The 12,149-nt window shown below is 62.6% G+C and overlaps 2 protein-coding genes across 3 annotated transcripts; both read right to left on the minus strand.

Annotated features, from left to right (window-relative positions):
- On the minus strand, positions 1-946 carry PGGHG (protein-glucosylgalactosylhydroxylysine glucosidase). The gene is made up of 2 exons (XM_030801596.1): positions 556-946; positions 1-241 (listed from the first exon to the last, which is right to left on the minus strand). Exons 1-2 carry the CDS (start codon positions 812-814, stop codon positions 27-29), a joined length of 474 nt encoding a protein of 157 aa, XP_030657456.1. The 5' UTR covers positions 815-946; the 3' UTR covers positions 1-26.
- A 3,814-nt stretch (positions 947-4,760) lies between these two features.
- NLRP6 (NLR family pyrin domain containing 6) lies at positions 4,761-11,890 on the minus strand. 2 transcript variants are annotated; one of them, XM_030801598.1, is made up of 8 exons: positions 11,657-11,890; positions 10,649-10,929; positions 10,383-10,421; positions 8,414-10,172; positions 7,456-7,548; positions 5,858-6,028; positions 5,614-5,781; positions 4,761-4,981 (listed from the first exon to the last, which is right to left on the minus strand). In XM_030801598.1, the coding sequence occupies exons 1-8, from the start codon at positions 11,683-11,685 to the stop codon at positions 4,843-4,845; spliced, it is 2,679 nt and encodes an 892-aa protein (XP_030657458.1). In that variant the 5' UTR covers positions 11,686-11,890; the 3' UTR covers positions 4,761-4,842. The 2 variants fall into 2 exon arrangements, with proteins under 2 accessions (XP_030657458.1, XP_030657457.1); XM_030801597.1 differs by having other exon boundaries at positions 7,456-7,551; positions 11,657-11,685.
- Positions 11,891-12,149: the final 259 nt, after the last annotated feature.

Consider the following 12,149-nt stretch of genomic DNA (forward strand, 5'->3'; position numbering starts at 1 on the left):
CCCTGGCTGCAAATCCAGCCCCCTCCTTACCGGGCTCCCTGGAAGTCAGGACCCTGATGCAGGTCCAGGTCTGGGCTTTCTGGGGAGAAGACTGACCGCAGGAGCAGCGTGATGGGCCCACTCCCGGGGGCCAGGCGGGCGATGGACACACGGAAAGCCAGGACGTGGGGCAGCGTGCGGTGCGCATAGATGCACTGGGAGGCCCGGAAGCGGGGGCCCTCCAAGGTGTGAAGAAAGGAGCCTGGGGAGGCAGAAGCGAAGGCAGGTGGGTTGCCAAGCTGTGGCCTCTCTGGGGCAGGAGTGGACCACCTGACCGCTGCCTCTCCCCACAATGAGGCGGATCCCTCCGGGTCCTCAGCTGCTCGTTCCTGCTACAGCTGCACAGGAGGCCTCCAGGCGGAGGGAAGGGGGGACGCTGCGGGCCTCTGGGGCCTCCTGTCTTAGTGAGACTTCCTGTGTAAACTCAGGAGGTGCTGGTGGGATTCGATGCTGTGGTTCCCCCACCCACCTGGAACAATGCCTGGGGCAGGGGTGAGGCAGGCCAGGTGGCCCTACCTGTGTTGGTGTCCAGGGCAAAGGTCTCGGTCAGCTGCTCCCCCATCCCTGCAGGAGCCTCCAGCCGGACGTTGAGGGGGCTGGGCAGCATGGCCCGGTGCGTGTCCCCACCAGCCCCATTGTACACGCCGCTCACGTGCAGCGTGTCGTGAAACACTCGTGTGCCCAGGTATGCGTTGGTCACAGTGGCCAAGAGACGGGGGTCACTGGGCAGAGAGTGGGCAGCAAACGTGGTGGGGTCCTCGCCGGTGTCCTCCATGGAGCTGCTGGGCCTGAGCGGGCCCCGGGACCGGCTGGGCCTCCCTCTTGAGACCGTCTGTAATCCCCTGAAGCCTCCCTCAGAACTGGGGGGAGTTGCGGAACCCGCTGGGCAGCCCCGATTTTCCTGAGGCCCCTCCTAGAGGGAAACAGCCAGGAAAGGAGCTCAGCTCTCAGAGGTGCTCAGACCCCAAAGGTTGGTCTCAAGGAACCCAGCGGAGCCCCTGAGTGTGTCTCTCCCACCTGGCACCTTGGAATTCCAGCCCTAACCCTGCTTTCCAAACGCACCCCCCACAACCCCGGTCTTGCCCCACCCTCTGTGGTCGGGACCTGCGTCTGTGGGTGGCAAGTGGGGGCGGGTGTGTGTGGAGGGTGAGGGGGAGCGAGTCTGGGGCTGCCGGGGCGCTGGGCGGGTGGGGGTCTCGGGGGTGTGGGCCACGGGGGCAGGCGGGTGTTGGGGGGAGGGAGGATGGGGCGACTGGGGGCTGGAGCGGCGGGGGCCGGGGCGGGGGCCTCTGGGACTCACCGCAGCCCCACCAGGTCGCCGGGCGCCAGCGTGGAAACCTGTGTCCCGCTGCTCCACGCCAGGGCCGGGAGGAAGGAGGAGCCGCCCGGCTGCCGCGCCACCAGGAAGGTCCGCGGTCCCCGCCCCGAGGGCCCGGGCGGTCGCTGGGCGGCGGGGGCGGTCGCTGGGCCGGGCCCGGGGGCGGGACGTGGACTCGCGGCTGCAGCCCCGGCTCCCCTCGGTCCCCGCCGGCAGGGGCCGTGTGGGTCGCGTCCGGGGGCCTGGCGTTCCCTGCACGAAGCGCCCTGAGTGGGCAAAGCTCGAGCCTGGACCCCGAGCTGTGTCCGGGGGCGGCTGTGGGTGGGGCCCGGGGGCCGGGGCTTCCTCCCGCGACTCCTCCCTCCCCTGCGCCGCCGGCCGCCTCCACCTGGGTCTTCGCCTCGCTGTTGCCTGAGGGCTCGGGGCGGCTCCGATGCCAGCGAGACTCCAGCCCCAGCCGGCGCCCGGGTTCTCGACACCGTCCGGAGAAAGAACTCGGGGTCGGGTCAGAAGGAAGCGAGAGGCTGGAAGCGAAGCGAAGGCACAGACCCGCCGCGCTGGGCGGAGCTTGGGTTTCCTCCTTAGGGGGCGGAATAATCTTTAGGGATTCTGGAAACGAAGGGGATTTCAGGGAACCCCGGCCCCCGCCGTGACTGCCCCTTCTCCCTTATTTGGGGTTTTGCCGGGAAGGGTCATGGACGTCTCACTCGCACGGGGTTTTGGCCATTTTCTCACCCTCGTTTTGGGTTTTCTGTTAAACTGCGGTCCCTTTGCCGCGGTCCTGGTCCAGCTGTTGCTTGGGTTTTCCATCCTCCCGAGACCGCCCGTGCAATTCCCAATTCCCATCTCAACGCCACCGCCCACCCAACACTGCTGGGCTCAGCCCTGGGCCCGCTTGTCCCACGCTTGTCCCAGGTATCTCACGCTCCCTGACCCGGCCCCAATGTCCCTGCCCTGACCACTCGGTGCAGCCAGAGACGCCGGGGTCCAACACGTGCTCGGAAGCCTGCTGCTCCCACAGAGCCCCCAGCACAGGTGAGTATGACTCCACCTGTCCTGCTGCCCAGGCCGAGAGCCCTGGTTTACCTCTGTCACCCACACTCCATCCAACCTATGGACAGGTCCTGTGGCTCCACCTCCAAGATGCCATCGGCCCACACCTCCTCCTGGAGTGGCTCAGTCGCTCTCAAATTCTGCTTTTGTTGTGGACAGACCTCCCCCTACAACATTTAAGGCAGACCCGGCACTCTGCCCAGAAGGCAGCCATGGCGTCCAACTCACGGAGGACGAGCCAAAAGCTCTCCTCACACAAGCTCCACCTGCAAACGCCTTCCTGCACCTGCCTTGGTTCCCTGACCTCATCTCCTCCCCCTCCCCTACTCCGCTGCGGCTCCCTGGCTTCCTTGCTGCTTCTAGAACTTTCCAAGCTCCCCGCCTGGCTTGCTCTGGCAGCAACATTGTCTGAAGCCCTTTTTCTCAGGACCTCTTTGGGGCTTGCTCCCTCACTCCTTCGGGTTTTCAAGTGCCCAGTCGTCAGACTTCCTCAGACCCCCCTTTCATGCAACAGGGAACCCTGCGCTCCATCCATTCCCACCAGCCCCAGGCTCTGCCCTACTTTCCTCCGCAGCATTTATCCGCCCTGCCTCTGCATCTTTATTACATTGTTACTTGTTGATGCATCATAGGCCTATTTTATTTATTTTTTTTTTTTGAGACGGAGTCTCGCTCTGTCGCCCAGGCTGGAGTGCAGTGGCCTGATCTTGGCTCACTGCAAGCTCCGCCTCTCGGGTTCGCGCCATTCTCCTGCCTCAGCCTCCCGAGTGGCTGGGACTACAGGCGCCCGCCACCATACCCGGCTAATTTTTTTGTGTTTTTAGTAGAGGCGGAGTTTCACCATGTTGGCCAGGATGGTCTCGAACTCCTGACCTCGCGATCCGCCTGCCTTGGCCTCCCAAAGTGCTGGGATTGCAGGCTTGAGCCAGCGTGCCTGGCCGCATCATAGGCCTATTGATTGTGGTGTGTATTTATGTATCAGATACACATTTATTTATTACTTATTAGCGATGGAGTCTCTCTCTGTGGCCCAGGCCGGAGTACGGTGGCAAAATCATATTAGGTTGGTGCAAAAGTAATTGCGGTTTTTGCTTACTTTCCAACCAACCTAATAGCTCACTGCATCCTCGAACTCCTAGGCTCAAGCCTCTAACTCTTCCCTCAGCCTCCTGAGTATCTGGGACCACAGGCCTGTGCCACCACACCTGGCACATGTATACGTATAATATACGTACTTGTGCTATTGTGTTGTGTATCACATACATATGTGTTGTGTATGTATCGTGTATATATTTATTGTATTACACTGTGTATCATATAGGTGTTTGTCTTCCTACCTAGAATGTCAGCTCTAGAGGACAGGGGTTTTTGTGTTTTGTGAAATGAAGAAATGGAGTTAGAAAGTGGATTATAGTAGGGGATTTCCCCTGGGCAGTGATGGGGCTGAATCCAGAGTCTCCCCCACCTCCCCACTCAGACTGGAGTCTCAGCAGCCCAGCAGGGTTGAGCAGAGAAGACTCCAGGATTCGAAGACTGTCCGCTACGGGTCCTGTCCATCAGGGCCCTTGTCGCAGCACTTTCTGCAGTCAGACTGCCCCCTGAGACCCACTTTCCTCATTGGGGAACCGGGGGCCACCATCCTGCCCTGTGAAAGTGGGATGCTGTACAGATTGTGAGCACCGACCTGTATTGTACCATGCCTGGCCAGGTGTAATAGAAACCAACAGAAATGAGTCCACAGGGGAATTTACCATCAGTGCGTGGGGGCTGCTCACCCATGCCTGGCCAGGTGTAATAGAAACCAACAGAAATGAGTCCACAGGGGAATTTACCATCAGTGCATGGGGGCTGCGCACCCACCATGTGGTCATGCCCCCCACCCAGCATGGGGGTTCTGCTCTGTCTCCACCCTGCCCTAGTCTCCCTTCCCAAAGATCTCAGACACTGGACACGTCTGGGCCTGGGCCACAGCCTCAGGGATGGTCTCATTCCTAACAGGGAGGGACGGTGACCTGCCTACCTCCAGTCTACAAGGGCACAGTTCTGGGGGCTGTTGGGCCACACTGCAGATGGGGATCAGGCAGTGAAGGGTCATTCTGCCCCAGGTAGGTGCTTAGTTAATTGGAGCTCTCGCCATCATTATTGTGGCTTGGGGTCGGGGGGGTGTCTTCAAGGGGAGTGGCTGGAGGGTCCCAGGAGAGGAAGGTGGGTGGAGTAGTGGTGGGGCTGGGGGAGAAGGGGTCCCCCAGGTGTGGAGAGAGGGGCAGATCCTGGGCCTGTCCTGGACGGGGCAGGGTGCCGTGTCGTCCGGGGCCTCTCGGCTCAAGAGTTTCCCGGAGGCCGAGAGCAGTACCCTCCCGCCCTTGGAATGGGCCGTTCTCTCCACAGGGACTTTGACTAGGGTTTTCCACCCTGCTCTGGCCACCAGGGCCTCAGAAGGTTGAGATGAGTTTCTTGGGAGATTCTGGGTGGCCGTCCAGCGCTGGGTGTGTGATGACCAGATCCGGCTTTGCTGTCTTCACAGCCTGAAGCTCCTGTAGTGACTGCTCGCTCAGCTCCACAGAGGCCAGACTGCAGCCACACACACAGAGCAGAAGTGGGGTTAGCACTGGGGGAAAGCAGCCAGGACTCGGGAGCAGTGCCGTGGGGGCAGCCGGGCTGCGGGCGGGGACGGGCAGTGCCATGGGGGCAGCCGGGCTGCGGGCGGGGACGGGCAGTGCCGTGGGGGCAGCCAGGCTGCGGGCGGGGACGGGCACTGCCGTGGGGGCAGCCGGGCTGCGGGCGGTGACTGGGCTGTCTGTCGGCTTAGCTGTGCCACAGACACTCAGGGACAGGTGGTGTCAGTTGAGAGGTTTGTCACAGGCTGGAGGAGGGGGCAGAGGCCGGGCCTTGAGGTGGCAAAAGGGTATCAGGGCCACTGGCCCAGGGTGCTGCCATGGGCACCAGACAACAGATGAACATTTGGTCAGGCAACGTGCTCAAGGCCCTGAGCTGTGGCCAGGGCTTCAGAGGGCAGGGCTACCAGGGCCCGGCTCCCAGGTCGGTGTCTCAGCTCCGTCACATGGGAGGTCTCTGGGAGGGGCTCCTCTTCAGGGTCCAGGGGAAGCCCCCAGGCACCCTCCCCCTCCCTGGGTTGACAGCACCCTTCCCCCTCCCTGGGTTGACAGCGGTGTCCCCAGCACCCTTCCCACCCCTGCCTCCACCTGAGGGTCTGCAGGCCGCATCCCTGGTGCTGTAGGAGTGCACACAAGTAGGTCACCATGGGGGCGGACAGCTGGCAGCCACTGAGATCCAGGGTGGTCAGGGCGGGGCTCTGCCGAAGCATACCCACCAGGTACTGGAGCCCTCGCTGGGGGTCAGGCAGCTGTACCCTGTGGGGGGGCCGACCTCAGGAGCTGCTGTGGGGGGGCGGGGGCATCCCACGGTCCCTCCCAGGCCAGGCCTCACCTGACCGTCTGCACCCTGCACTGGGGCCAGGCTAGGCCCTCACTCAGCATACGCAGTCCTGCCTCACTGAGCCTATTGTGGAGGAGGCCCAGCTCTGTCAGCGCAGGGGCTGCCCTCAGGGCCTCAGAAAGGTCTCGGCAGACTGCGTCAGGGACTTTGCAGTGGGACAGCCTGTGGTCAAGAAGCACAGCGATTTACCTGCAGGCACCTCAGCCACCACACCACCTCCAACTGCACAAAATGCCCGCTGCCCGGTGGCCCAAGGTTCAGCTGAGAGATGTGTCGGCGTCACATCCCTGCCTGGACCCGGCAGAGCCTGCCCCGCCCTTTGTCACCACGCACCCCCGGGGAGCTGTGTCCATTTCTCCCTGCGACACTCTCTATGAGCTCTTCGGAGAGCTGAGACATGTTTCAACATGTTTGCTGCACAGTCATCCACCAAGCTGAGGTGGCCACCTCAGTTATTTAGTCAGCCAGTCCCTAATGGTTGGGTAGTTGTGTGTTTCTCCTTTTTTTTTTTTTTCCATTATAAATAATGGTGTGCTGAACATCTTAGTTTACCAGCAGAATTTCTGGGCCAAATGTGATCACCTTTTTGGCTCTTATGTTTATCTCCAGATCGCCACATCCCCACCCCCATATCAAGCTAATTTGCCAAGTTGCCATCCATGTAGGATGGACTGTTTCACCAACAGTACTAGTTCCTAGATTTTCTCTTCCTTTCTGCCCACTTGGTGGTAGCTAAGAGTGACTGGAAAGTTATTGCCATGTAAGAACTGTACATGTGGCCGGGCGCGGCGGCTCACGCCTGTCATCCCAGCACTTTGGGAGGCAGAGGTGGGTGGATCACAAGGTCAGGAGATCAAGACCATCCTGGCTAACACGGTGAAACCCCGTCTCTACTAAAAATACAACAAATTAGCCGGGCGTAGTGGCCTGTAGTCCCAGCTACTCAGGAGGCTGAGGCAGGAGAATGGCGTGAACCCGGGAGGCGGAGCTTGCAATGAGCCGAGATTGCGCCACTGCACTCCAGCCTGGGCGACAGAGCGAGACTCCCTCTCAAAAAAAAAAAAAAAAACAAAAAACTGTACATGTGTAGCCACATTAAATCTCACCCCAGCTCTCTGGATCTACTGGCTCCATTTCACGGGGGAGGAAATGGAAGCTTGGACAGATGGACTTGCCACCGGGCACACAGAAGCAGGCTAGCATTTGCAGACAGCCTGACCTTGGAGCCTGAGCTTGAACACCTTCCTCCACTGCTTCTAAGAACCCAGCAATTTCCAATGGCAGCCTTCCTTCAGAAGGAAAATACACTCTTGTCTTCTTTAATCCCTCCCTCAGTACGCTTAGCTCCTTTCCACTCACACCAGGACCAACCTTTTCCTACCAGTACCTAACCTGGTAATGAAGCCCCAGACCCTCATCCCTTCCTCCCTCTGCTCTGTGTGGGCAGAGCCTGCCGGCCCCAGCACCCACAGGCGTCAGGCTCTGGCCTAACCCCTCAGCCTTCTTTCCTAGGCCATACTTCTGTCTCTGCCCAGGGCATCCTGCTCTCAGCCCGCTCCATGGGAAGAGCTGAGGGTGTGGCCACTCACGTGAGGCTGCTCAGATGGCACAGTGGGTCAGTCATTGCCTGGAAGAGTGGATGAAGAAGGGAGGCTGGCAGTTGTTTTTTGGTGCCTCGAGAACTGCTGGGAGAGAGAGGAAGGTGAAGCCCACCCTGCACATCACAGTGCCTCCCGGAAAGGACTCCTGTCTATCTCTAGTTCTGGGGTCTCAGAGCTGCCCCCCCCTCACCTCCATGCTGAGCCACCCCCTTCACACTCCCCCAGCCAAACCCAGAGCAAAACCACTCATCTGTGGCCCAGGCATCATCCCACTGGGGTGTCTGAGTGAGGCCAGTGGGAGGGTATCACCCACATCCCCTATATGGGTCTTTGGGTCCCCAGGCCCAGCCCCTGCCAACACCGTGACACTCATCCTCTCAACAGATGCCAAGCACCTGGGCAGGGGCTGAATTGGAGCTAAATTCAAAGGAACTCTGGCAAAAGCCTTGCCCTGGAGGAGCTGAGGGTCTGGTGGAGGTGTGGGGCAGATGTCATAGCACGGTGGTCAAAAGGGCACTTCTGGAGCCAGTTGGGTCCCCAGCCAGCTGCGGGAGCCAGGGCAGACTTGTAGGACAGGCAGCAAACTGAGAATAGTCTAGGTGGAGGGAAAGGCAAGTGCCACGGCTCAGGACAGAGGGCATCGTGTGTTCCAGGACTTATTGTCAGAAAGTATAATGGGATGAAGGGCTGGGCCAGAGCTGTAGGGCCGTACTAGGAAGTTTTCATAGGTTGTGGGTGGCTGAGGGTGGGCATGGTGAGGACACCCTGGGGAAGAAGATAGGAACTCAGTGGTTGCCTTGCAAGGGGGTGGTCCAAGCCTCCCCATTTGGGGAGCCAGGCTCCGGTCTGGAGGTGCTCCCCATGCCAGATGGACACTGAGGTGCACAGGTTTGCACCGGCACACACACCTCACACACAAGAGAGCTTCTCTGCCCCGGAGACGCACCTGCTGCCACCCAGGCTGGCCTGCAGCCGCTTCCCCAGGCTCTTCTTCTTCTTCTCCTGCGCAGCAACCAGTCTGCAGCTGATCAGCCGCAGTGCCTGTCCAGCAGGGCAGCACCTCACGCAGTAGCTCAGAACAGCCACGTCCATGCGGCAGAAGCGCACTCGCTGCAGCGCCAGCTCTGGGAGCCGGCACAGGGCTTGGCGCACAAACGCGTCCTCCTGCGTCTCGTACAGGCAGTACAGCAACTCCAGTGGGTAGTTGGGCTCCTCTCCCTCCTCCTCCTCCTCTGGCTCTTCCGTGTCCTCGAGCCCTTTGGCCCCCTCGGTCACCTCTGGTGCCACTCCGGGGCAGCCCCGTCCCTGTCCCTGCACCCACCGCAGGGCCTCCTGCTTCACACGCTCTGAGACCATGCAGCCGAAGTGGCGTTCGATGTCGCGCGTCCGCTCCGCGCTCAGCAGTCCGAAGAGGAAACGCGTGGTGAGCACCAAGTGGCTGTGCGGCTGGGCGTCCCCAGGCAGGAGTGTCCCAACGCCGCCAGCCGCGGTCCAGGGCACCCCGCCGTCCTCCAGCAGGTAGGACAGTGCCGCGAGGAACTCCTGGAAGCTCTGGTCGATGAACTGGTAGGTGACCTCTGTCTCCAGCACGCCCGGCAGCTCCTTTTTGCTGAGAAACAGCGTCTGGACTTTGGAGCCACGAAGCTCCAGTTGCTCCAGTTCCTTCTCGGCAAACTGCGCCCTGCGCCCGAGGACGCCCTCGCGGGCCAGGCGGCACAGATTGCGCAGGTCGCCCTGCACCCGGGGCCCGTCGGCTACCGGAGCCGAGCTCAGTACGCTGGCGATGAAAAGCAGGTACACGGAGGTGGTGGTCTTGGACGTGCGCGACAGGTCCCGACCCAGCTCCAGCTGCTGGCGCAGCACGGTGCACACGATCCAGCACACGAAGGGCACGAAGCACAGCGCGAACAGCGTCTCGTTCTCCTTCACGAAGCGGTAGGCGCGCTCGGCCCTCCTCTCGTCCTGGAAGAACTTGTAGAAATACTTCTTCTTGTCCTTGTCGGAGAAGCCGCGCACCTCGGCGCACTGCGGGGAACACAGGCGGCCCTGCAGCCTCCCGGGGGCGGCGGCGCGCGTGGTCACCAGCAGGAGGGCCGTGGGCAGCAGCGCCTTACTCAGCAGCCCGCCTAGCACTCGCGCGCCGCTCGCCGCCTCGAAGGGGTCTGTGCAGGGCGCGGCCTCGGGGCCCCCCAGCGCCGGTAGCTCGTCCGCTCCGTCCAGGATGAACAGCAGCCGCTGCGGCTGGGCCAGCATCTGCGGCACCGGCGCGCCGCGGTCGGGGCACTGGTCCAGGATCAGGTCAGCCAGGCTGCGCGTGCCCGGCCTCTCCAGCAGCTCGCCGCAGGGCATGAAGAAGGCGAAGTCCACCTGGCCCTGGTACAGCTTGCCCGCCGCCCAGTCGTACAGGATCTTTTTGGCTGCCATGGTCTTGCCGATGCCCGCCGGGCCCTGCAGCACCACGGTCAGCGGCCGCCGGCCCTCCTCGTCGCGGCGGAAGAGGCGGTTGAAAGTGTGCGTGTCCGAGCGCCGCGCGCGCCCCGGCTCGGGCTCCTCCGCGAGCCCCAGGGCCTCCTCCTCCGGGGCGGCGCTCTCGGGAGCGATGAGCAGCTTGGTGAAGCGCTTGGTGATCTTCACGGAGCGGGCGTTCCTCTCCTTCACCCGCGCGTGCAGCTGCAGCACGTGCTCCCGGTACTTCTTCTTGTACTCTGGGCGCAGCGGGAAACAGCGCGGGGAAGGGGGTCGGAGGTGGGGCCGGCTGCGCCCTCAGGGATCCCACGCCCTCCCCGGCCCTGCTCAGGCCTCGGTTTCCTCTACGGGACCACAGCCCACGCCCCTGGCGGCCCTCCCACCCCGATCCTCCCCGGGACCCTGCAAGTGGGGTTGGGGACACTCGTGCCCCCCAGCGAGAGACCCACCGGACACGGAGAGCAGCGCCACGGAGCTGAGCCCGAGCCCTGGAAGGGAAACTGGGGTGAGGTTCCGCCGAGGGCGGGAACAGGGGAGAGGCGCCACGGGGGTCCGAGTCAGCCTGAGGAGCACGCAGGGTCCTACCCCTGGGGCCCGCGAATTTGTGGATAAAACACGCGGGGGCCGGGGACCGCGCCGGGGCTTCTCGGGGAAGCGGGGAGGAGGGCGGCCCAGCCTCTGCCCAGACAGGAGGGACCTCCCGCCTCCAACTCACGCTGCAGCCGCTGCTCCTGGAGCTGCGCCGCCACGTCGCGCGCGTCCGCCCTCTTGAGGGTCTTGCGGGCCACCTCCAGCGCGGGCTCCGGGCCGTAGAACTGGGCCAGCTGCTCCGCGAGGTCCACGGCGTCCGCGCGCTCCAGCCGCCCCCACGGGATGCTGCGTCCGTCCGGGCCCACGTCGCGCAGCTTGTGGCGGAAGCGCTTCAGCTGCTCTTGGCTCAGTTCCTCCAGTGCAGCCAGGAGCAGCTCGCGGGCCACCGCGAGGCGCGGCCCGGTGCTGGAGGCGGCGGGCGCGGGTCATCGGGGAGCGGCCCTCGGGTGACCCCCGCCCGCCCCCGACTCTGGCGTCCGAGAACCCACCGCGGGCAGGGCCTCAGGGAGTCCCGGGCCAAGCATCGTCTGGATCCATGGGGTGGGGGGAGGGGGCAACGGGGAGTGACCCCAGACTTCGCCCTCCCCGTCCCCGGACCCGGGTCGGAGCCTCTTGGTGTTCTTCGCCCTCTGGGGGTGAAGTGGGCACTGGCCGCCGCTCATCTGAGCTCTGGAGGGCACCTTCCTCCCCTGCACCTCCCTTTCTGCTTCTGTCCTTCCACACCCCAGGACAGGTCACATGCCCCAAGGGAGGTATTTCCAAGGAACCCTGAGCTCTCTTTCCTCCCTTTCCTTCTTTTCCCCGTCTTCCCCAGCCCAGAGCAGAACTGGCCTCTATGGGAGCAGACACTGCCAGGCCCAGGCTGTATTGCTGGGGTCCCCACCCCCACCACCCTTTGGTGTGGCCCAGCTTGGGGCCTTGCACCAGGGCCTGAGTCTGAGCCCTGATGGGGAACAGACTCCACAAATACCCTCTGTGAGGAGGCATTGCTTCGAGTCCTGAGCCTGGGAGCGAGGTTTGGGGAAGGATGTGGACAAGGGTGGAGAGCCTGAGGGAGTCAGTGGGTGAGGTGGAGGCCCCAGAGGGCTGAGACCAGCCGGTTCCCAGTGACCATCCTGGGGCCAGCACTCACCTGGAGCAGGGGGCCTCTGGCTGGTCCATGGGGTCTCTTCCCCTCTGGGTCTAGCACTCTGGGGCAGAGTTGGGGATCAGAGAGGTGATTCCTTCACAGGCTGAGCTGGAGCCAAGTCTTAGAGGTTGTCCAGCCCAGTCCATTCCCCGGGTCCACACACCGCAGCTCAACTGGCACAAAATGCTATTGGGCACCGTGGCACACGCACAGCACTGCCCTTTAAGGGTTCAGCTTGGTGACCTTTGATTTTCTTACTCCTTTATCCCATTAATGTTCCCCAAGAACTCCTGGGTGTGGCATCGGGGCATGGCTGTGAGCAGGCAGCTTTAGAGCAAGGTGGGTTGTGTGAAGGAGGTGGCTGGCTCAGAGCCAGGCATTCGGCTGAGGCCTGGGGAGAGGTTAGACTCTGAAGGCAGGGGTGAGGAAAGACTTCCAGGTAGCGGGAACCGGGAGGACAGCCAGCAGCACGCAGGCCACATGGGAGGGAAGGCAG

This window comes from Nomascus leucogenys, chromosome 21 (assembly GCF_006542625.1).
Source record: "Nomascus leucogenys isolate Asia chromosome 21, Asia_NLE_v1, whole genome shotgun sequence".
Classification (NCBI taxonomy): Eukaryota; Metazoa; Chordata; class Mammalia; order Primates; family Hylobatidae; genus Nomascus; species Nomascus leucogenys.